At 38.7% G+C, this 23,301-nt stretch overlaps 1 protein-coding gene across 1 annotated transcript; it reads left to right on the top strand.

Annotated features, from left to right (window-relative positions):
- Positions 1-1,775: 1,775 nt before the first annotated feature.
- On the top strand, positions 1,776-5,636 carry LOC132133796 (uncharacterized). Its single transcript, XM_059546768.1, has 2 exons — positions 1,776-2,578; positions 5,561-5,636. Exon 1 carries the CDS (start codon positions 1,925-1,927, stop codon positions 2,573-2,575), a length of 651 nt encoding a protein of 216 aa, XP_059402751.1. The 5' UTR covers positions 1,776-1,924; the 3' UTR covers positions 2,576-2,578; positions 5,561-5,636.
- Positions 5,637-23,301: the final 17,665 nt, after the last annotated feature.

Below are 23,301 nucleotides of genomic sequence, written 5' to 3'. Positions count from 1 at the left end.
TTCTTGATGATCCTATAAATTGTTGATTTAGGTGCAATCTTAGTAGCCACAATATCCTTGCCTGTGAAGCCATTTATATGCAACGCAATGATGGCTGCACGCGTTTCTTTGCAGGTCACCATGGTTAACAATGGAAGAACAATGATTTCAAGCATCACCCTCCTTTTAACATGTCAAGTCTGCCATTCTAACCCAATCAGCCTGACATAATGATCTCCAGCCTTGTGCTCGTCAACATTCTCACCTGAGTTAACAAGACGATTACTGAAATGATCTCAGCAGGTCCTTTAATGACAGCAATGAAATGCAGTTTTTTTGGGATTAAGTTAATTTTCATGGCAAAGAAGGACTATGCAATTCATCTGATCACTCTTCATAACATTCTGGAGTATATGCAAATTGCTATTGTAAAAACTTAAGCAGCAACTTTTCCAATTTCCAATATTTATGTAATTCTCAAAACTTTTGGCCACGACTGTATTGCAGTCACAGATCGAAAAATAATAAGCATAAATAAAATATTTAAAAACACGTGTAAAATAATAACGCACAAAACCGAAAAACAAATGCAATTTTTTTGAAATAACAAACAGCGCAGTCATGGATTGCACAAAACTGAAACATGATTTCAAAATTTTTCAAATCCCAAACAAAATCAAGTTTCCTGCTCATGTTATTTTTTTGTGTGTGCTTGTGGTTTTTTCCCCTTTGCTCTTGTTTCCACGTTTTGCGCTTGCATTTCTAAAAGTTGCAGTTTGAGTTTCATGTAAATCAGGGCAGGCTTCAGCATCACCATTGGCCCACAAGTTCTAGATTGACAGCTGTTAACACGTGTCTTGTTAGTTTGGTTTAGTTACCAATACTTTATATTTTAGGCAGTTGGGCTGCACGATAAATCACACGCGATATTTAATTTATCTAGTCAGTAAAGCCGGTTGTGTAATCAGCGGTAAATCTTCTTCTTCTTCAGTGAATTTTATTGGCAGTTTGCAATCTTTGTGCATTACCGCCATCTACTGGATTGAGGTGTGATCACATTGGGAAGTCATAAAGAATATATATATATAAAAAAAATAAAATAAAATAAAAACAAAAATAATAAAAAAAAAAAAAAAAAAAAAAAAAAAGAAAGAGATCAGAGCCCAAGCTTCAGCTAGCGCTGCGTGTTCAGCTCCTCCAGCTTCAACTTCAGCTCAAACCTCCAGAGAAGAAAAAAAAATAATAAAAAAAAATAAAATAAAATAAAAAAAATAAAATAAAAAATAAAATAAATAAAAATAAAAATATTGGGCTAAAGTCTTCTTGCTAATTGTGTTTCTTTTATAAACTCTATCACTGCTTTGGTTGTAGACTGTGTTCCAGGTAGACTCAACAGGTTGCTCAAAGTAACAGAGTACTGCGTTTGAGCTCCGTCACTATATTCTTTTCATTGACTATTTTTAACTCAAAAATCAATTTTATACATCATCGTTTCCGTTTATATAACGTGTGAATATATCCTCTATTGTATTCTACAACAAAAACAATCAGAGCGCATCGCTTTCACTAGTTTTATTTTGATCTCCCGGGTCCGCTATTAGCTTTTAGCCCGTTAGCATCAGCGGCGTGGTTGCAGCTAACTGCGCTTACATTGCTAATACTCTATTCACACACATTACCACTGCTGTACTCACTGTTATTTGCTTTAATGGCGGATGAATGTCTCCACTCTGTGCAGCTCGAGCTCGAGGCCGTGGGAAAGCAGATTTGCGACCTGGAGGTGAGGCAGGCCCAGCTGAGAGAGCGGAGAGCCGCGCTGGAATCATCCCGGGCTGACGCTCACAAGTCCGGGGTAAGTATACAGCGATCTGCTAACAGTCCCACCACGTCTACTACGTGTGTTTCTCTGCACAGGCCCGGTGCACCCAGGACGCGATCTTCCCAGATGTCCTTCACTGCGACGCCGGGACACCACGGACCCTGGGTGCATCCACAGCGGAGGACGCGAGCCGGGTCCCGGGCGACGACTTCTCCCCCTCCTGCCTTCGACATCTCCATCCGGAACTGCTTCGCTCCCCTCCGCGAGACAGGACGCGACGCTGTGATCATCGGAGACTCCATCGTCCGACACGTAAGTGCTACGTTAGCCGAAGGTAAAGTGCACACTCATTGTTTGCCTGGTGCTCGTGTTCTCGATGTTTCTGCACAGATACCCGCGATCCTGAAGGTCGACGAGAGCCCCAGAGCGGTCATGCTTCCCGCCGGGGTTAACGACACCACGCTGCGGCAGACGGAGACGCTGAAGAGGGACTTCAGCAGCCTGATCGAGACGGTTCGCAGCACGACGCCCGCGGCGACGATCGTCGTGTCAGGACCACTGCCCACGTATCGACGAGGACACGAAAGGTTCAGTAGACTTTTTGCTTTAAATGAATGGTTGTTGTCATGGTGTAAAGAACAGAAACTGCTATTTGTTAATAACTGGAATCTTTTCTGGGAGCGTCCTAGGCTGTTTCGCGCTGATGGATTACACCCCAGCAGAATCGGAGCGGAGCTGCTCTCTGACAACATCTCCAGGACACTTCGCTCCATGTGACTAGTAAGACAATTCTCTAATAACTATTATGATGACTTTTGTTCCACCCGCTTAAATGATAAAAGTACTTGTGCTGTAAAAACTATTAAGACTGTGTCTGTTCCTCGAATAGTGAGGTCAAAATATAATGTAGGATCTAGAAAAAATCTTATCGTAATTAAACCAGAAAAATGTAAAGTAAATGAACAAAAATAATGTTTAAAGTTTGGGCTCATAAATATTAGATCACTCACACCCAAAGCAGTTATTGTAAATGAAATGATCACAGAAAATAGTTTTGATGTACTCTGCTTGACTGAAACCTGGCTAAAACCAAATGATTATTTTGGTGTAAATGAGTCTACTCCACCAAACTACTGTTATAAGCATGAGCCCCGTCAGACTGGTCGTGGCGGAGGTGTTGCAACAATATATAGTGATATTCTCAATGTTACCCAGAAAACAGGATACAGGTTTAACTCTTTTGAAATACTTCTGCTAAATGTTACACTGTCAGACATGCAAAAGAAATGTTCTGTAAAACTCATCGTTTTAATCATACACTAGATCTAATTATATCGCATGGAATAGATCTTACTGCTATAGATATTGTACCCCAAAGTGATGATATTACAGACCATTTCCTTGTATCGTGCATGCTGCTTATCACTGATATTAACTATATGTCTCAGCGTTACTGTCTGGGCAGAACTATTGTTCCAGCCACCAAAGACAGATTCACAAATAACCTGCCTGATCTATCTCAACTGCTATTTGTACCCAAAAATACACATGAATTAGACGAAATTACTGACAACATGGGCACTATTTTCTCTAATACATTAGAAGCTGTTGCCCCCATCAAATTGAAAAAGGTTAGAGAAAATCGTACTGTGCCATGGTATAACAGTAATACTCACTCTCTCAAGAAAGTAACTCGTAGTCTTGAACGCAAATGGAGAAAAACTAACTTGGAAGTTTTTAAAATTGCATGGAAAAACAGTATGTCCAGCTATAGACAGGCTCTAAAAACTGCTAGGGCAGAGCATATCCACAAACTCATTGAAAATAACCAAAACAATCCAAGGTTTTTATTTAGCACAGTGGCTAAATTAACAAATTACCAGACGCCACCTGATTCAAATATTCCACCAACGTTAAATAGTAATGACTTTATGAATTTCTTCACTGATAAAATAGATAACATTAGAAATACAATAGCGAATGTAGATTCTACAGCATCTAACACTTCAGTTTCATCCATCGCACCCAAAGATAAACTGCAGTGCTTTACAAATATAGGACAGGAAGAGCTAAATAAACTTATCACTGTATCTAAACCAACAACATGTTTATTAGATCCTGTACCCACTAAATTACTAAAAGAGCTGTTACCTGTAGCCGAAGAACCGCTTCTCAATATCATTAACTCGTCGTTATCTTTAGGTCACGTCCCAAAACCATTCAAGCTGGCGGTTATCAAGCCTCTTATTAAGAAACCAAAACTAGATCCTAGTGTACTGGCAAATTATAGGCCTATTTCAAATCTTCCATTTATGTCTAAAATTTTAGAAAAAGTTGTGTCTGCTCAATTGAGCACCTTCCTGCATAAAAATGATCTGTATGAAGAATTTCAATCAGGTTTTAGGCCCCACCATAGCACAGAAACTGCACTTGTTAAAATTACAAATGACCTGCTTCTTGCGTCAGATCAAGGCTGCATCTCATTTCTAGTCTTACTTGATCTTAGTGCTGCGTTCGACACCATAGATCATGACATACTCATAGATCGATTACAAAACTATACAGGTATTCAAGGGCAGGCTCTAAGATGGTTTAGATCCTACCTGTCCGATCGCTACCATTTTGTTTACTTAAATGGGGTGTCATCTCATTTATCATCAGTAAAGTATGGAGTGCCACAAGGATCCGTCCTAGGTCCCCTTCTGTTTTCAATATACATGTTGCCCCTTGGTAATATTATTAGAAAATACGGAATTAGCTTCCACTGTTATGCTGATGATACACAGCTATATATCTCAACGAGACCAGATGAAACTTCCCAATTATCTAAGCTAACAGAGTGTGTTAAAAATGTAAAAGATTGGATGACAAATAATTTTCTCCAATTAAATTCGGATAAAACAGAGATATTAATTATTGGACCAAAAAACACCACACAGAATCTTGTAGATTACAATCTGCAACTAGACGGATGTACTGTTACTTCCTCTACAGTCAGAAATCTGGGTGTTATATTGGACAGCAATTTGTCTTTTGAAAATCATATTTCCAATGTTACAAAAACCGCATTCTTCCATCTTAGAAACATTGCCAAGCTACGAAACATGTTATCTGTTTCTGATGCAGAAAAGCTAGTTCATGCATTCATGACCTCTAGACTGGACTATTGTAATGCACTTCTAGGTGGTTGTCCTGCTTCGTCAATAAACAAGCTACAGGTCGTCCAAAATGCAGCAGCTAGAGTCCTTACCAGGTCAAGAAAATATGATCATATTACCCCAATTTTACAGTCTCTGCACTGGCTACCTATTAAGTTCCGTATCAGTTACAAATTATCATTACTTACCTATAAGGCCCTAAATGGTTTAGCTCCTGCGTACCTAACTAGCCTTCTACCACGCTACAACCCATCACGCACCCTAAGGTCACAAAACGCTGGACTTTTGGTAGTTCCTAGGATAGCAAAGTCCACTAAAGGAGGTAGAGCTTTTTCACATTTGGCTCCCAAACTCTGGAATAGCCTTCCTGATAATGTTCGGGGTTCAGACACACTCTCTCTGTTTAAATCTAGATTAAAAACGCATCTCTTTCGCCAAGCATTCGAATAATGTATCTCTTAAATTGTGAGTGTAGTTGCATCTGCATTTTTATTCTTTAGCTTGGGTTAAACTAATTTTACTTTGTTGGATCAGCAGCTATGCTAATGATGTCTCTATTTTGTTTCTATGTTTTGCCACGGGATTTACATCCCGTGGTAACTAGGATTTACACAAGCTCCAGTCTGGATCCAGAACACCTGAGAAGAGATGATGCTGACCCACAGAGGACCCCAGATGATCCTAACCTTGAATCATGTGTGACTGCATCGTATAATTACTATTAATTAATAATATTGTTAGTTCATCATCTAGCTGACTACGTTTTGTATTATTATTATTATTTTTATTTTTCTAAAATCCTGTCAAACGTGCACAAACTACTAGCTACTACTAAATATTGTAGAAACATAATTTTCTGTAAAGTTGCTTTGTAACGATTTGTATTGTAAAAAGCGCTATACAAATAAACTTGAATTGAATTGAATTGAATTTGTTATCCTCTTAAATATTTCTCTTTTTTCAGAGTACTGCCTACATGTCAGAAGTACATGCTTCACGGTTTCTGTTTCTGTAAAATATGGACACATTCCTGTCTCATGTTTCCCTATTGTGTATAAGCCGCTGTTCAGTCCTGTATGTCCTAACCTTAACCTGGTGAACCAGGTTTCCTCCTGTCGTGAAAGTGAGTTGATCATTTTAACTGTTACATTCTGTTGAATACTATATAAATGCCTACCTTTTTCCCCCTTATCCCATTTATCTTGCCAGAGTTTATGAATACCATCTTTAACTATTGTTTTCAATTCTGATTTGCTAAGTGGAACCTGTGCTTCTACTTGTTCAGATTTAAGTGCTTCTTTTGCCAATTTGTCTGCCCTCTCATTGCCCTCAATACCCGGGTTGCGATGGAACCCAAGTGAACTGTAATATTAGCTTCTGTTGAGTTATCCTGAAAATTATCTGATGAACTTCATCTAAAAGATCCTGTCTGCATGCAAATTTCCCAGTCTGAATGCTAGTTAGCGAGGACATAGAGTCTGAGCAAATAACAGATTTATATGGCTTCACTTCTTCTACCCACTGTAGTGCTATTATGATGGCCATCATCTCTGCAGAGAAGATTGAGAGGTGGTTTGAGGTTCTTTTTTGTATTATAACTTTATATTTAGGAATGTATACCGCCTCACCTGTTTTACCTGCTGGTTCTTTGGATGCATCTGTAAATATTTGTACTGTGTCATCATACATTACTTCTATGTATTGCTGTACACTTTGATACAATCCCATCTTGATTATATTTTTAGCTTCTAAATTAACTACAGGATAGCAGAAAAACCAAGGTGGAATTGTGCTCAATTTAACATTTTTGCTGCAAGGTATAGTACTGATTCCCATGTCAGCTGCCTCTTTATTGCTGTTCCATCCAAAACTACTGTTCACAATGCGACCATATTCCCAGCATTCTTCTAGCACCGGTTTTGTAGGATGTGTATTTTCATGCCCTTGTAAGTTTACCCAATATGCAAGAGAAAGTTTTAACCTCCTAAGATTTAAAGGCATCTCCCCTACTTCGACTTGCAGTGCTGGGATAGGTGATGTTCGGAAGGCTCCACTACACAGCCGGAGAGCTTTGGCCTGCACCCTGTCCAGTTCAGCTAATGTAGTTTTTGCTGCTGTTTTGTATACTGTACTTCCATAGTCAAACACTGATCTGATGCAATGTAAATTCTTTTCAAAGAAGAGCCTGACGCCCCCCAGTTATACCCTGAAAGACACTTTAAAATATTGATTGCTTTCTTACATTTGTCTATGATTTTCTGAACATGATTTTTAAAAGTAAGTTTACTATCAAACCACACACCAAGATATCTTAAGTCATTAACCTGTTTGAGAGATTGTCCATATATCTTAAGATCTATTGTGGGTTTTACCCTTTTCTTAGAAAAACAGATGAATTGCGTTTTTTCCACTGACAGGTGGAACCCCAAGTCAAATGACCATTTTCCAACCTGACTAATTGCCGTTTGCATCCTTTGCTGTAAATTGTCAATATTACGGCCCCTTACCCACAATGCTCCATCATCTGCATATAATGCCCTGTTTATTCTTTGGTTCACTCCATCAAACACATCATTAATCATTATATTAAACAGAATTGGACTACATACACTACCTTGTGGGGTGCCATTTTCTATTGTGTATGTGCTTGATGACTCAGACCCTATCCTGACCTCTATGGTTCTATCCTTTAAAAAATCTTTGATCCAGTTGAACATTTTACCTCCTATTTCCATTTTATTCAACTTAATTAAAAGTCCTTCTTTCCACAGCATATCATAAGCCTTCTCTATATCAAAACAGCGGTAAATCTCCATCACCTGTGCGCTTTCACATGGAGCAGCATTAGCGTTCGACTTGAAGCAGCTGCAACAGAATGATTACTGTATGACATCAGCGATAAGAGAGCACACAGATCCAATGCATTCGAATCGCTCTCGTGGTACTTTGATGTCATACAGTGATCATTCTGTGCAAGCTGCTTCAAGTCGAACGCTAATGCTGCTCCATGTGAAAGCACGTAGGTGATGGAGATTTACTGCTGATTACACAACCGGCTTTACTGACAAGATACACATTAAATATCACACAAAGGGAATGTTTCAGTCACCCACTAACAAAATATTTAAGACCAATTACCTGAGATCGTCCGGGATTTGCCTGCTGATGCTGCTTATCCATCTTCACACTAGGCTGACATTGATTGTAAACGAAATCACTATCAAGGGATTGGGACGGGACAGGAAAAAAATGTTGGCGGGACCTGGAATCGTAATAACACTTTGATCCCCAACTTTCTACACAAATATAGCATACCTTTTAAATAAATAAAGTATAAACTGTAGGATTATATTTTAATTTTTTAACTCAGTTGTACTCGCCCTGTGTCTTTATGCTCTCCTTCTGTTTGCTTTGGTGTGGCTGGATAAGGATAGATCGTTAACGGCTGGTCTATGTGGTAATACAGTAGCCTACATCGGGCAGTACATCCAAAAGCCCACCTATCATTCATAGACCTCAAATATAGCTTTTCATCTAAAAGACGTATGTAGTAATAACTTTACATGGCCGCTCAATCTAATGTTAACCTACAGAAATATGCGCTATTGAAGTGCGTGTGGAAGTTGAACAGCAGCGCGCTCACAGCAGGACAGATGGAGGCACAGTGCTCTTACTTGCTCTTAAAATACTCCATCATTTTTTGGTCCTACAGATAAAAGTAATAAATCTTTCGAATCCGCATACGTTTATTTGTGTGCACTCAGAATAACAACGAATACTGTGCTTCTGTAAAATAAAAATAAAAAACAAAAAACAAGATGCGGTTTCTGTCGTCTTGGTCAAGTGAAGTTGAGGGAGAAACTCCAAAGTTTGAAAAATAAATCTATAGAGAGTGCCACTCTCAGAGTGCAATGTCTACGCTCAAATGAAAAAAAAAATAAATAAAATAGAAAACGTGTATTAGCATGGATGATTTACATTACGTGTGTGAAATGCACAATGTGCATTGTTTAAGATTGCTTTCAGATCAATAAAATAACAAATTAAAGTACATTTAAAAAAAATTTTTAACTAAAGTGGGCATGCTGTGATCTGTGCTGTATTTTTTCACTGTAACTGACAGATTCTGGCTGAAAAAAATTAATAAATACAACATGGGAGTGGGAGAGAACGTGAGTCATTCCGAGAAATTGGACGGGATTTTCCCCCAGTTTTTTTGTGGGATTGGGACGGGATGGGATCTTTTTTTGCGGGAGTGGGACGGGAGAGTTTTGAAAATCTACTCCTGTGTTACCGTCACCCTATACTTCACACACACACACACCTGCCACAGCAGCCACGAGTCGCATTGGAGTGACGTCAACTCCCCCTTCGACTGATTGGCTAGAGGAGCAGCTGTCAATCTAGAACTTGTGGGCCAATGGTGACGCTGAAGCCTGCCCTGATTTACATGAAACTCAAACTGCAACTTTTTAGAAACGCAAGCGCAGAACGTGGAAACAAGAGCAAAGGGAGGAAAACCACATGCACACAAAAAATAACATATGAGCAGGAAACCTGATTTTGTTTGAGATTTGGAAAATTTTGTGCAATATAATTTTAAATGCGTTTACATTTCGATTTTGTGCGTTATTATTTTACATGTGTTTTTAAATATTTGATCTTTGCTTATTATTTTTCGATCTGTGACTGCAATACATTTGGCGGGATTCTAATCCCATAGCCTACTTGCATATGACTTTTCCAAACAAAAACTGTCTTAAAAAATTTAAATAAATATTATGTTTTCTGTGAGTGAGTGAGTAAACATGATTTTCACATAATTTAAAAAGAAAAATTCTAGGCTACAAGCTCCAGTTCTCAAATATCCCGTGAACCATTGTTCTGTATGTGTTTTATTGCCTTATTCAAGTGATTTAGCATTTTTAGTTTTTCACTAACCACGCATAACATTTTTTTTCCTCAAAAACACAATCTTGTACATACATGTGCTCTCATATTATTATAGCCCAGTGTGTGCTGATTACAGTGAGATTAGACTTTAGCCATTTAGATATTTATTAGAAACTGAAAAAAGCACAAATGTCAGGGCATGACAAAACTTCTCCAGGCCCCAAAAATACCCTTAGACCTCAGAGGGTTAAGATGCAGACCCCTTCGAGGTCTGATGGATGAATTGGCTTTGCTTGTTGGTTGAATGGGGTAGGATCAGAAAGGCAGATTCGATGTTTGACTTCAGTAGTATGGCCATACTCTAAGTCACAGAGAGCTAGACTTAGTACTGCGTTTGAGCTCCGTCACTATATTCTTTTTATCAACTATTTTTATCTTAAAAATCAATTTTATACACCATACTTTCCGTTTATATAACATGTGAATATATCCTCTATTGTATTCTACAACAAAAATAATCAGAGCGCCTCGTTGTCACTAGTTTTATTTTGATCTCCTGGGTCCGCTATTAGCTTATAGACCTTTAGCATCAGCGGCGTGGTTGCTGCTAACTGCGCTTACATTGCTAATACTCTATTCATTACCATTACTGTACTCACTGTTACTTGCTTTAATGGCGGATGAATGTCTACCTTTGATTGCAGGCGAGGATACATTCAAGCTCGAGGCCGTGGAGAAGCAGATTCGTGACCTGGAGGTGAGGCAGGCCCAGCTGAGAGAGCGGAGAGCTGCGCTGGAATCATCCCGGGCTGACGCTCACAAGTCCGGGGTAAGTATACAGCGTGCTGTTAACAGTCTCACCACATCTACTCCGTGTGTTTCTCTGCACAGGCCCGGTGCACCCAGGACGTCCTTCACTCCGGCGCCGGGACACAACCGACCCTGGGTGCATCCACAGCGGAGGACGCGAGCCAGGCCCCGGGCGACGACTTCTCCCCCTCCGAACTTCGAGATCTCCACCCGGAACCACTTCGCTCCCCTCCACGAGACGGGATGCGACGCTGTGATCATCGGAGACTCCATCGTCCGACACGTCCGTGCTACGTTAGCTGAAGGTAAAGTGCACACTCATAGTTTCTCTGGTGCTCGTGTTCTCGATGTTTCTGCGCAGGTACCGGCGATCCTGAAGGCTGACGAGAGCCCCAGAGCGGTCGTGCTTCACGCTGGGGTTAACAACACCATGCTGCGGCAGACAGAGATGCTGAAGAGGGACTTCAGGAGCCTGATCGAGACGGTTCGCAGCGGAACGCCCGCGGCGACGATCATTGTGTCAGGACCATTGCCCACGTATCGACTAGGACACGAAAAGTTCAGTAGACTTTTTACTTTAAATGAATGGTTGTTATCATGGTGTAAAGAACAGAAACTGCTATTTGTTAATAACTGGAATCTTTTCTGGGAGCGTCCTAGGCTGTTTCGCGCTGATGGGCTGCACCCCAGCAGAGTTGGAGTGGAGCTGCTCTTTGACAACATCTCCAGGACACTTCGCTCCATGTGACTAGTCAGACAATTCTCTAATAACTATTATGATGACTTTTGTTCCACCCGCTTAAATGATAAAAAAGTACTTGCGCTGTAAAATCTATTAAGACTGTGTCTGTTCCCCGAATAGTGAGGTCAAAATATAAATTTAATGTAAGATCTAGAAAAAATCTTATCGTGATTTACAGAATTACAGAAACATGTAAAGTAAATGAACAAAAACAATCTTTAAAGTCAGACTGGTCGTGGCGGAGGTGTTGCAACAATATATAGTGATATTCTCAATGTTACCCAGAAAACAGGATACAGGTTTAACTCATTCGAAATACTTCTGCTTAATGTTACACTGTCAGACATGCTAAAGAAATCTAATGTATCTCTTGCTCTGGCTACTGTGTATAGACCACCAGGGCCGTATACAGAATTCCTAAAAGAATTTGCAGATTTCCTCTCAGACCTTCTGGTTACAGTTGATAAGGCGCTAATCATGGGAGATTTTAATATTCACGTTGATAATACAAATGATGCATTAGGACTTGCGTTTACTGACCTAATAAACTCTTTTTTGGAGTCAAGCTAAATGTCACCAGGCCACTCATCGTTTTAATCATACACTAGATTTAATTATATCGCATGGGATCGATCTTACTGCTATAGATATCGTACCTCAATGTGATGATGTTACAGACAATTTCCTTGTATCGTGCATGCTGCGTATCACTGATATTAACTATATGTCTCAGCGTTACCGTCTGGGCAGAACTATTGTTCCAGTCACCAAAGAAAGATTCGCAAATAACCTGCCTGATCTATCTCAACTGCTATTTGTACCCAAAAATACACATGAATTAGACGAAATGACTGACAACATGGGGACTATTTTCTCTAATACATTAGAAGCTGTTGCCCCCATCAAATTGAAAAAGGTTAGAGAAAAACGTACTGTGCCATGGTATAACAGTAATACTCACTCTCTCAAGAAAGTAACTCGTAGTCTTGAACGCAAATGGAGACAAACTAACTTGGAAATTTTTAGAATTGCATGGAAAAACAGTATGTCCAGCTATAGACAGGCTCTAAAAACTGCTAGGGCAGAGCATATACACAAACTCATTGAAAATAACCAAAACAATCCAAGGTTTTTATTTAGCACAGTGGCTAAATTAACAAATAACCAGAAGCCACCTGATTCAAATATTCCACCAATGTTTAATAGTAATGACTTTATGAATTTCTTCACTGATAAAATAGATAACATTAGAAATACAATAGAGAATGTAGATTCTACAGCGTCTAACACTTCAGTTTCATCCATCGCACCCAAAGATAAACTGCAGTGCTTTACAAATATAGGACAGGAAGAGCTAAATAAACTTATCACTGTATCTAAACCAACAACATGTTTATTAGATCCTGTACCCACTAAATTACTGAAAGAGTTGTTACCTGTAGCCGAAGAACCGCTTCTCAATATTATTAACTCGTCGTTATCTTTAGGTCACGTCCCAAAACCATTCAAGCTGGCGGTTATTAAGCCTCTTATTAAGAAACCAAAACTAGATCCTAGTGAACTGGCAAATTATAGGCCTATTTCAAATCTTCCATTTATGTAAAATTTTTTAGAAAAAGTTGTGTCTGCTCAATTGAGTACCTTCCTGCACAAAAAATGATCTGTATGAAGAATTTTAGTCAGGTTTCAGGCCCCATCATAGCACAGAAACTGCACTTGTTAAAATTACAAATGACCTGCTCCTTGCGTCAGATCAAGGCTGCATCTCATTTCTAGTCTTACTTGATCTTAGTGCTGCGTTCGACACCATAGATCATGACATACTCATAGATCTATTACAAAACTATACAGGTATTCAAGGGCAGGCTCTAAGATGGTTTAGATTCTACTTGTCCGATCGCTACCATTTTGTTTACTTAAATGGGGAGTCATCTCATTTATCATCAGTAAAATATGGAGTGCCACAAGGATCCGTCCTAGGTCCCCTTCTATTTTCAATATACATGTTGCCCCTTGGTAATATTATTAGAAAATACAGGATTAGTTTCCACTGTTATGCTGATGATACTCAGCTATATATCTCAACGAGACCAGATGAAACCTCTAAATTATCTAAGCTAACAGAGTGTGTTAAAAATGTAAAAGATTGGATGACCAGTAATTTTCTCCAATTAAATTTGGATAAGACAGAGATATTAATTATTGGACAAGAAAACACTACACAGAATCTTGTAGATTACAATCTGCAACTAGACGGATGTACTGTTACTTCCACTACAGTAAAAAATCTTTAGCTTGGGTTAAACTATGTAATTTTACTTTGTTGGAACAGCAGCTATGCTAATGATGTCTCTATTTGCTTCTATGTTTTGCCATGGGATTTACAACTGACAGTCACCACTTATAAGCTATTACTAAATATTGTAGAAACATAATTTTCTGTAAAGTTGCTTTGTAACAATTTGTATTGTAAAAAGCGCTATACAAATAAACTTGAATTGAATTGAATTGAATTGAATTGAATTGAACTTAGTACCCTCCCACTTGGTAAATTGGAATGGGAAACAGGCTCGACAAGGATAGGCGTACCCAAAGGTAAAGAAACATTTCTGGCATATCCAGTCAATACCATCTTTTGACTGGCCGAAACGGTGCAGGTCTCTTTGTCTTGGAGCTTCATATTTGCAACCCTCTCATTCCTCAGCTCTATTTTATGTTGGTTGCTTAATTCTTTAACAAGAGCTGCATATACATGGCTTTGAAAACTTCCATGCAGACTCTCAAGACTTCCAGCACAAACTTTGTAAAATGTATCCAGAGTATTTGTACCAACTAAGGCTGGAATTTCACTGTTGGCTTTGCAGTCTGGAGTTCTTCCAGCAATTTCTTTAGGGAGCTCAATACTGAGATGAAGATAACCCAAATAAAGTACAGCATGCTCTCCAGCACCTTCAATTTCAAGCAAGTCATCAAGGGATAAGATTGAATGTGACTGCAAGTACGAGTTGTAGAAGGATTCTGACACAGTAGTCACTTGCGAACCAGAATCGAGAAGACATTCACAGGGGGTCCCGTCAATAACAAGTAAAGCAATACACCTGGGCCCCACCGATCCATTTGGGGGTACTTTTGTGAAGGACTGAATTGATGTATTAATTGCACATTTGACTTTGCAGATCTTTGATTCAAATTGGGACTATGGATCAACTGATCATCTTGAGCCTCAATATGCCCTTTTATTGAGGCCCTTTCTGGTTTAAATGTGGATCATACTTCGGTTTTGGGTGGCAGTGGCTCAGTGGTTCAGGTAGGTTGTCTACAAACCGGAAGGTTGGTGGTTCAGTCCCTGGCTCCACCTGACCAAGTGTCGAGGTGTCCTTGAGCAAGACACCTAACCCCAACTGCTCCCGAAAAGCTGGATGGCGCCTTGCTTGGCAGTCGGTGTGTGAATGGGTAAATGTGAGGCAACTTGTAAAGTGCTTTGGATGGCCATGGGTCTGTTGAAAGCGCTATATAAATGCAGTCCATTTACCATTTCCATTCATTTTGATTAGCCTTCAACTCTTTGTATTTCAGATCCATAATTTATTTGTTAGGGGGATTCACACACTGTCTAGCTATGTGGCCATCACCACCACATTTGAAACAAAACCAAGCTTTTGGCTGGGGTTTCAGCACTGTTTGATATGCCTGAATGTCCACTTTCACAGTGTGCTCATTTCCTTTCTTAATCTTCTTGGATTCTGCTTTCTGTTCCTTCTTCGACTTTTTGGATCTCAGCTGCATTTTCAACTCAGCAACCCTTCTCCTCAGATCTTCAGTTTCAGCCTGGTAAGCAATGAGAATGGCTGCATTTGAATCATAGGGTAGTAAAGATGAATTTACCGTATGAACATCCAAGAAGGGTTTTGCCCCGGAACTACCCAAGTGACATTGTAATCTTTCAAGTTTCGTAGCTCGTCTATCTTCCTCAGTTCTAATCTGGAGCAAAAGCTGAGCAAATTCAGGTTTGTCTGATTTTGACTCTAGCTGTAACAACAGAAGCAGTGACTGATCCTAACATGCTTCAGTAAAGTGGTTAAGTAACTGACGGTTGGAATCTGCTTCCTTCAACCAATTCCTTTTTACAGCAGAACTGAGGAGAATTTGTGACCTTTGTAGAAAATCTGAGGTTTTCTCGCTCAAGTTCTGATAAGTATTGAGGAACTTAGTAAATATCTCATCCACATCCTCCACAAGACCATAGGTAGAATCCAGAAGATCAACATATTCTTGTGGAGAAGCAGAAATGCCCAACTGTTTGACAACATCTGATGCTGGTTATGAAATTGTTAAATGCTTTGAGAAGTTGTTCCTAAAAACCATCTTGTCATCTGTCAATTTAAAACTGTAACCCCTCCAATCTGCATATAAGGCTTAAAGGGGCACAGAGGATTCTGTAGCCTGTCTGCTTATACACAATTTCCTTTGCAACAGGCAGCAAGAAGTTCAGCTGGGCTTGATCACATCTTCTGCTCTCACTCTCATCACCAGAGCACTGCAGGGCTGTGTGTTAAGTCCTTTCTTGTATAAATTTTACACAAATGACAACATCGGTCCATCACCTAACCTAAAATGCTTAAAATATTCTGACGACACAGCCATTCTTGCCCTGCTCAAAGTCAACAACTCCATTATAGATTATCACACCACTGTCGTGCCCTTTTCCCAGCGGTGTGAGGATAATCATCTGAATCTTAACGTTAGCAAGACAAAGGAGGTTATAGTCAGTCCCCCTTACCTCAGCATCCTATTGTTATCCATAATCAAAAAGTTGAAATAATGGACAGTTTAAAATACCTTGGAGTAACATTGGACAATACACTTACAGTACCTCACATTACAGATATTCAGAAAAGAAGTCGCCAAGGACTGTTAGTCATTCGTAAACTCAATATATATATATTTTTTTTTTTACATACTTTCTTTAAAAAAATAGACCAATTTACAAAGGTGTGCAATATTGCTGTGAAAGTTATGGGTTATGGTTATGGGCCTGTTTTGGAAGAAGCCTGTTTCCTTCAATCATCACATATTTCAACAACAGACATCACTGAGGATTATCACATTTTTTTTTTGTATTATGTAATGTTCTGTTGTGTATGTCAAACGAGTGCAGTGCTGTGTAAAATAATTTCCCCTTTGGGGACAATAAAGTTAAAGTTAATGGTGGAAGGAGGCTCTCCAGAATTTTTCGGCGCTGTACATCAGTTGGCAAATGATCTTGAAACATCAACTCAGCATGTAAACACCATGTCTCAAAGTTTGCCTCACCAGGTGGTCTTGGGATGCGACCTGAAAAAGATTTCAGCCATTTTGACCCTTGAATGCTTGAAGCTGCTGAAGTGCCATTTTTAATCACATTCAACTACAATTCTTTGTGTTTCAGAAGGGTTCAACAAAACAGAGGAGATGCAAGGAGCAGGCTCTTGTGTGTAGATTTTGGAACTTTAGGTCGAACAACTGTTGCAGTGGGGGTTCCTTGCACTGAACCAGGGTTCTGGTCTAATGTCTTTCTCTTTCTCTTGAGGGGAGGGGTTTGACTACCATCAGTGTCAGAGCTATCTGAGCCTGTAGCTAAACTTGATTCGTCAACTGGAACAAAGTCTGCTTGATTCACAGTCTGGTCAGTTTTCTTTGTCAAGACATTTACACTGTCAACTTGCCATGTTATCGTAGCATCAACCACATTTGGTACATAGCAAGGGAAATCTGGCTTCAGAATGCTTATAAGCTGATCAGAATCTAACTCGACAATTGCTTTGGTCTGACCGGCTCTATCCAGTTTACTCACCCATACAACCTTAATTACCTTCCCATAAGTAGCAAAAGATACCTTCAAAGAAGTCATCATTAGGATTACCTACAGAAAGGTTTAAGAAACAAAGGGACTTCTGTACATCTACAACAAATTGTCACACCCCCGGGCTGATCTGTCTGTTTTTTCCCTTATTGTGTGTATGTGTGTGTGGTTGTCTACACTTACCATGTGCTTTTGTGTCATCCCAAGTGAGTCTGGCTGCAGGTTTGCACTTGCACTCTCAGACACTTGCACTTCCGCTAATGACATCACTTGCAGTCTTTATTTTTTATTTTGTTTATTTTTTTTTACGTTTTTGTTTGAATTTCCCAACATTTTATAACAGTAGCCAGGTGGCGAAGACAAGAAAAAAGAAACTAAATTACAATGTCACTTGCAATCACTACTTGCACTCTCCGCTACCTGTGACATCACTTGCAATCATCACAAATCGTGCATGTTACCAATGGAGACAAGACACTGTGGTGGTGATTAAATGATTAAAACTAATTTAGTAATATAACGTACAGGGTCCTGCAAGAAAAAGACAAGACCGGCAAATCCGTGGCCAGAACACCAGGATATGAATGCTTGCGCAAAGTCTCTCACTAAGCGTTTTCCTCCCGTAGAAAAACATAACTTATGTTTTTATAACATAACACTTAACATGGCTTAATGTATTAAGATGCTATTAAAATATCAAATTAAATATACAGTTCATTAATATAATGAATATGTATATAGTATTTTCCTCACATACCGCAAAATGTGGCATAATGGACTAAGATGATGAAGGCCAAACTAAATATGCTTCTCTACATTATTAAAATACATAACTAATATGTACAGGCAAGCAGGTGAGCCCAGAATAAACGCAACACGCAAAGTTTCGCGTTAAGCATTTTCCATATAGAATAAACTACAGCTCGTTTATATCACTGTCTTTGTCCATTAAGCTACATTATGTGTTTTACTTATAATGATTTTTTATAGGAGGAAAACGTTTAATGTCCAATTTAACGCACTGTGTTTTGTACTCGTCTGCTTGCCTGTACGGAGCTGATCCTTTTAAAATCACTTAATGGATTTCATAATGCACGTTCATATTTGCTGGTCTGTATATACGTTGAGTCAACAACAAGACATATAGGCTAGGCCTACTGAATTGTCTTTATCATCTTAGTCTGTTATTGGGCCACATCAAGCGTTTTGCTGTATGGGAGGACAAAGTTTGCGCATTGTGTTCATAGCCATCTGCTTGCCTTGTAGTACATTAAATAATAACTATATATCGAATTTGGGCTTTTAATTGAACTTACTGTATCTTAATACATTATACTATATTAAGTGTTTGTTTTTTCTACAGGAGGTAAACGCTTAACGAAAGACTTTGTGCATTGCGTTCATATTCTGCTGTTCTGTGGCCACGGTCCGGGCTTGTCCTTTTCTTGCAGGACCCTGTACGTTATAGTACTAAATTAGTTTTAATCGTTTAATCACCACCACAGCATCTTGTCGCCATTGGCAACATACACGATTTGTGTTGATTGGAAGGGACATCACAGGTAGCGGAGAGTGCAAGTAGCGATTGCAAGTGACATTGTAATTTAGTTTCTCTTTTCTTGTCTGATCTTTCTTGTTACTGAAATGTTGAGAGATTCAAACAAAAAGTTATCAATAAATAGAACAAAATAAAAAAATAAACACTGCAAGTGACGTCGTTAGTGGAAGCACAAGTGTCTGAGAGTGCTGAGTCTGCAGCCAGACCCTTCTCTGTCATCTTGATGCCCGTCTCTGCCCTCTTGTTCATTTATTATCTTATTATTGGCCACAATCACCTGATCTGCATTATTTTAATCACTCCTTCTCTATTTAGTCTCCTCATGTGTGCTGTCTGGTGTCAGATCGTCATGTTGTGCTCGTTGTAGTTTTTTCCCCCTCTCCCTCCTGCTTTCAGGCAGCGTTAATTCCTCCAGGCCTTCCCTTTGCTTGCAATCACCGATTGCAGTCTCGGCTCTTCTTCGCCTCACCGCCAGTGTGCCACCAGTTCCCTGCCTGTCTGTAAATTTATCTTGGCCTTGCTTTGGATTTTCCCCTTTGGAATTCGTACAGGAGGCACTTTTGTATCTGCTCCGGGCTGCCCTTTTATTTTTTTTATTTTTTTATTTTTACCTTTTTGAAATTCAAGTCCATTAAATAAACGGACCTTTTTGGGCTCCTCCAACTGAGTCAGTCTCATAGTGACACAAATGCCCTTCCAATATCCAAGTTTTTTTTTTTTTTTTTTCAAATGACATTGAATATGAAACAAAATACAAGGACTTTGTTGGTCTTAAAGAATTTCAGAAAATTTGAATTGAAGCTTCTCAAAAAAATTGAAGCGGTCAATAAAAAATCCTGCTGACTCGCCACCTTTGGGATATAACTCCATGATTCTAAATGAACTGATCAGGATGAATGGGCACAGTAGAGTGACAGTATAGTTTGTCGAAGTTCATAAGGAGAATTTGAGAGCAATTTCACTACAACTTATGAAAGAAGAAAATGGTTTGTATTGGTACCATCAATTGAAAATAATTCAAAAATTTGCAAACATAGTCAACAGAACTTAAAGGAAATACAATCAGGCCTGTTTGGTGTGAACAATAAAAGAAGTGTTTCCTCAACACTATATATATATATATATATTACATTGCTTTTAACAACTCACTTGTCTGATTGGATTTACATGCATATTTCAATATTTTCTTATCATTGGTTAGTTATCAGTCATATTTCTTACCATAAACCCTTTAATTTAAACACATAGGTCTGACTACAGATAAATGGCGGAGGAACAAAACACTCACCGGAGTTCCTCAAAATAAAAGTACAAAAACATGTTTCTTCCCCAGAGTTCCATTGGGGGAAAAAATGTCTTTCTTTACACTCTATATTACTCTTTTTAGAGTCTTCTAACTCTACTCTCTCTCATCCGTAAAATATGTCTCCTTTCTCAATTACATCGCAATTACTTGTTATTATTACTGTGAAAATATTAAATTATTTATTTAATGAAATGATACTCTAAATAATAAATTAAAACTGCCAGTAGGTGGTGGTAAATGTCTTAATGATTAAGTCATCGAGTCATCTATTCATTCGTTTGATTCTTTCAAATGGCTGATTCATTCAATAGTGAAGTAAATGGTTCTTTATGAATGGTTCATTACCAAGGGGCAACATGTATATTGAAAATAGAAGGGGACCTAGGACGGATCCTTGTGGCACTCCATATTTTACTGATGATAAATGAGATGACACCCCATTTAAGTAAACAAAATGGTAGCGATCGGACAGGTAGGATCTAAACCATCTTAGAGCCTGCCCTTGAATACCTGTATAGTTTTGTAATCGATCTATGAGTATGTCATGATCTATGGTGTCGAACGCAGCACTAAGATCAAGTAAGACTAGAAATGAGATGCAGCCTTGATCTGACGCAAGGAGCAGGTCATTTGTAATTTTAACAAGTGCAGTTTCTGTGCTATGGTGGGGCCTAAAACCTGACTGAAATTCTTCATACAGATCATTTTTATGCAGGAAGGTTTTTCTAAAATTTTAGACATAAATGGAAGATTTGAAATAGGCCTATAATTTGCCAGTACACTAGGATCTAGTTTTGGTTTCTTAATAAGAGGCTTGATAACCGCCAGCTTGAATGGTTTTGGGAAGTGACCTAAAGATAACGACGAGTTAATGATATTGAGAAGCGGTTCTTCGGCTACAGGTAACAGCTCTTTTAGTAATTTAGTGGGTACAGGATCTAATAAACATGTTGTTGGTTTAGATACAGTGATAAGTTTATTTAGCTCTTCCTGTCCTATATTTGTAAAGCACTGCAGTTTATCTTTGGGTGCGATGGATGAAACTGAAGTGTTAGACGCTGTAGAATCTACATTCGCTATTGTATTTCTAATGTTATCTATTTTATCAGTGAAGAAATTCATAAAGTCATTACTATTTAACGTTGGTGGAATATTTGAATCAGGTGGCGTCTGGTAATTTGTTAATTTAGCCACTGTGCTAAATAAAAACCTTGGATTGTTTTGGTTATTTTCAATGAGTTTGTGGATATGCTCTGCCCTAGCAGTTTTTAGAGCCTGTCTATACCTGGACATACTGTTTTTCCATGCAATTTTAAAAACTTCCAAGTTAGTTTTTCTCCATTTGCGTTCAAGGCTACGAGTTACTTTCTTGAGAGAGTGAGTATTACTGTTATACCATGGCACAGTACGTTTTTCTCTAACCTTTTTCAATTTGATGGGGGCAACAGCTTCTAATGTATTAGAGAAAATAGTGCCCATGTTGTCAGTAATTTCGTCTAATTCATGTATATTTTTGGGTACAAATAGCAGTTGAGATAGATCAGGCAGCTTATTTGCGAATCTGTCTTTGGTGACTGGAACAATAGTTCTGCCCAGACGGTAACGCTGAGACATATAGTTAATATCAGTTATACGCAGCATGCACGATACAAGGAAATGGTCTGCAATATCATCACATTGGGGTACAATATCTATAGCAGTAAGATCGATTCCATGCGATATAATTAGATCTAGTGTATGATTAAAACGATGAGTGGGCCCGGTGACATTTTGCTTGACTCCAAAGGAGTTTATTAGGTCAGTAAACGCAAGTCCTAATGTATCATTTGCATTATCAACGTGAATATTAAAATCTCCCATGATTAGCGCCTTATCAACTGTAACTAGAAGGTCTGAGAGGAAATCTGCAAATTCTTTTAGGAATTCTTTATACGGCCCTGGTGGTCTATACACAGTAGCCAGAGCAAGAGATACATTAGATTTCTTTTGTATGTCTGACAGTGTAACATTTAGCAGAAGTATTTCAAAAGAGTTAAACCTGTATCCTGTTTTCTGGGTAACATTGAGAATATCACTATATATTGTTGCAACACCTCCTCCACGACCAGTCTGACGGGGCTCATGCTTATAACAGTAGTTTGGTGGAGTAGACTCATTTACACCAAAATAATCATTTGGTTTTAGCCAGGTTTCAGTCAAGCAGAGTACATCAAAACTATTTTCTGTGATCATTTCATTTACAATTACAATTTACAATTTCATTTAGAATTAGACGAAATGACTGACAACATGGGCACTATTTTCTCTAATACATTAGAAGCTGTTGCCCCCATCAAATTGAAAAAGGTTAGAGAAAAACGTACTGTGCCATGGTATAACAGTAATACTCACTCTCTCAAGAAAGTAACTCGTAGTCTTGAACGCAAATGGAGAAAAACTAACTTGGAAGTTTTTAGAATTGCAGGGAAAAACAGTATGTCCAGCTATAGACAGGCTCTAAAAACTGCTAGGGCAGAGCATATACACAAACTCATAGAAAATAACCAAAACAATCCAAAGTTTTTATTTAGCACAGTGGCTAAATTAACAAATAACCAGACGCCACCTGATTCAAATATTCCACCAACGTTAAATAGTAATGACTTTATGAATTTCTTCACTGATAAAATAGATAACATTAGAAATACAATAGCGGATGTAGACTCTACAGCGTCTAACACTTCAGTTTCATCCATCGCACCCAAAGATAAACTGCAGTGCTTTACAACTATAGGACAGGAAGAGCTAAATAAACTTATCACTGTTTCTAAACCAACAACATGTTTATTAGATGTTTATTAGGTTATTCAAGGTATTCAAGGTATTCAAGGGCAGGCTCTAAGATGGTTTAGATCCTACCTGTCCGATCGCTACAATTTGTTTATTTAAATGGGGAGTCATCTCATTTCTCATCAGTAAAATATGGAGTGCCACAAGGATCCGTCCTAGGTCCCCTTATATTTTCAATATACATGTTGCCCCTTGGTAATATTATTAGAAAATACAGGATTAGTTTCCACTGTTATGCTGATGATACTCAGCTATATATCTCAACGAGACCAGATGAAACTTCCCAATTATCTAAGCTAACAGAGTGTGTTAAAAATGTAAAAGATTGGATGACCAGTAATTTTCTCCAATTAAATTTGGATAAT

This window comes from Carassius carassius, chromosome 50, assembly GCF_963082965.1.
Source record: "Carassius carassius chromosome 50, fCarCar2.1, whole genome shotgun sequence".
Lineage (NCBI taxonomy): Eukaryota > Metazoa > Chordata > Actinopteri > Cypriniformes > Cyprinidae > Carassius > Carassius carassius.
The sequence above is the reverse complement of the archived record's forward strand: the minus strand, read 5'-3'. Positions and strand labels throughout refer to the sequence as shown.

What these genes read in the sequence shown, in the direction of transcription:
- LOC132133796 (XM_059546768.1), top strand. Translation starts at nt 1,925, where the DNA reads ATGTCCTTCACTGCGACGCCGGGACACCACGGACCCTGGGTGCATCCA.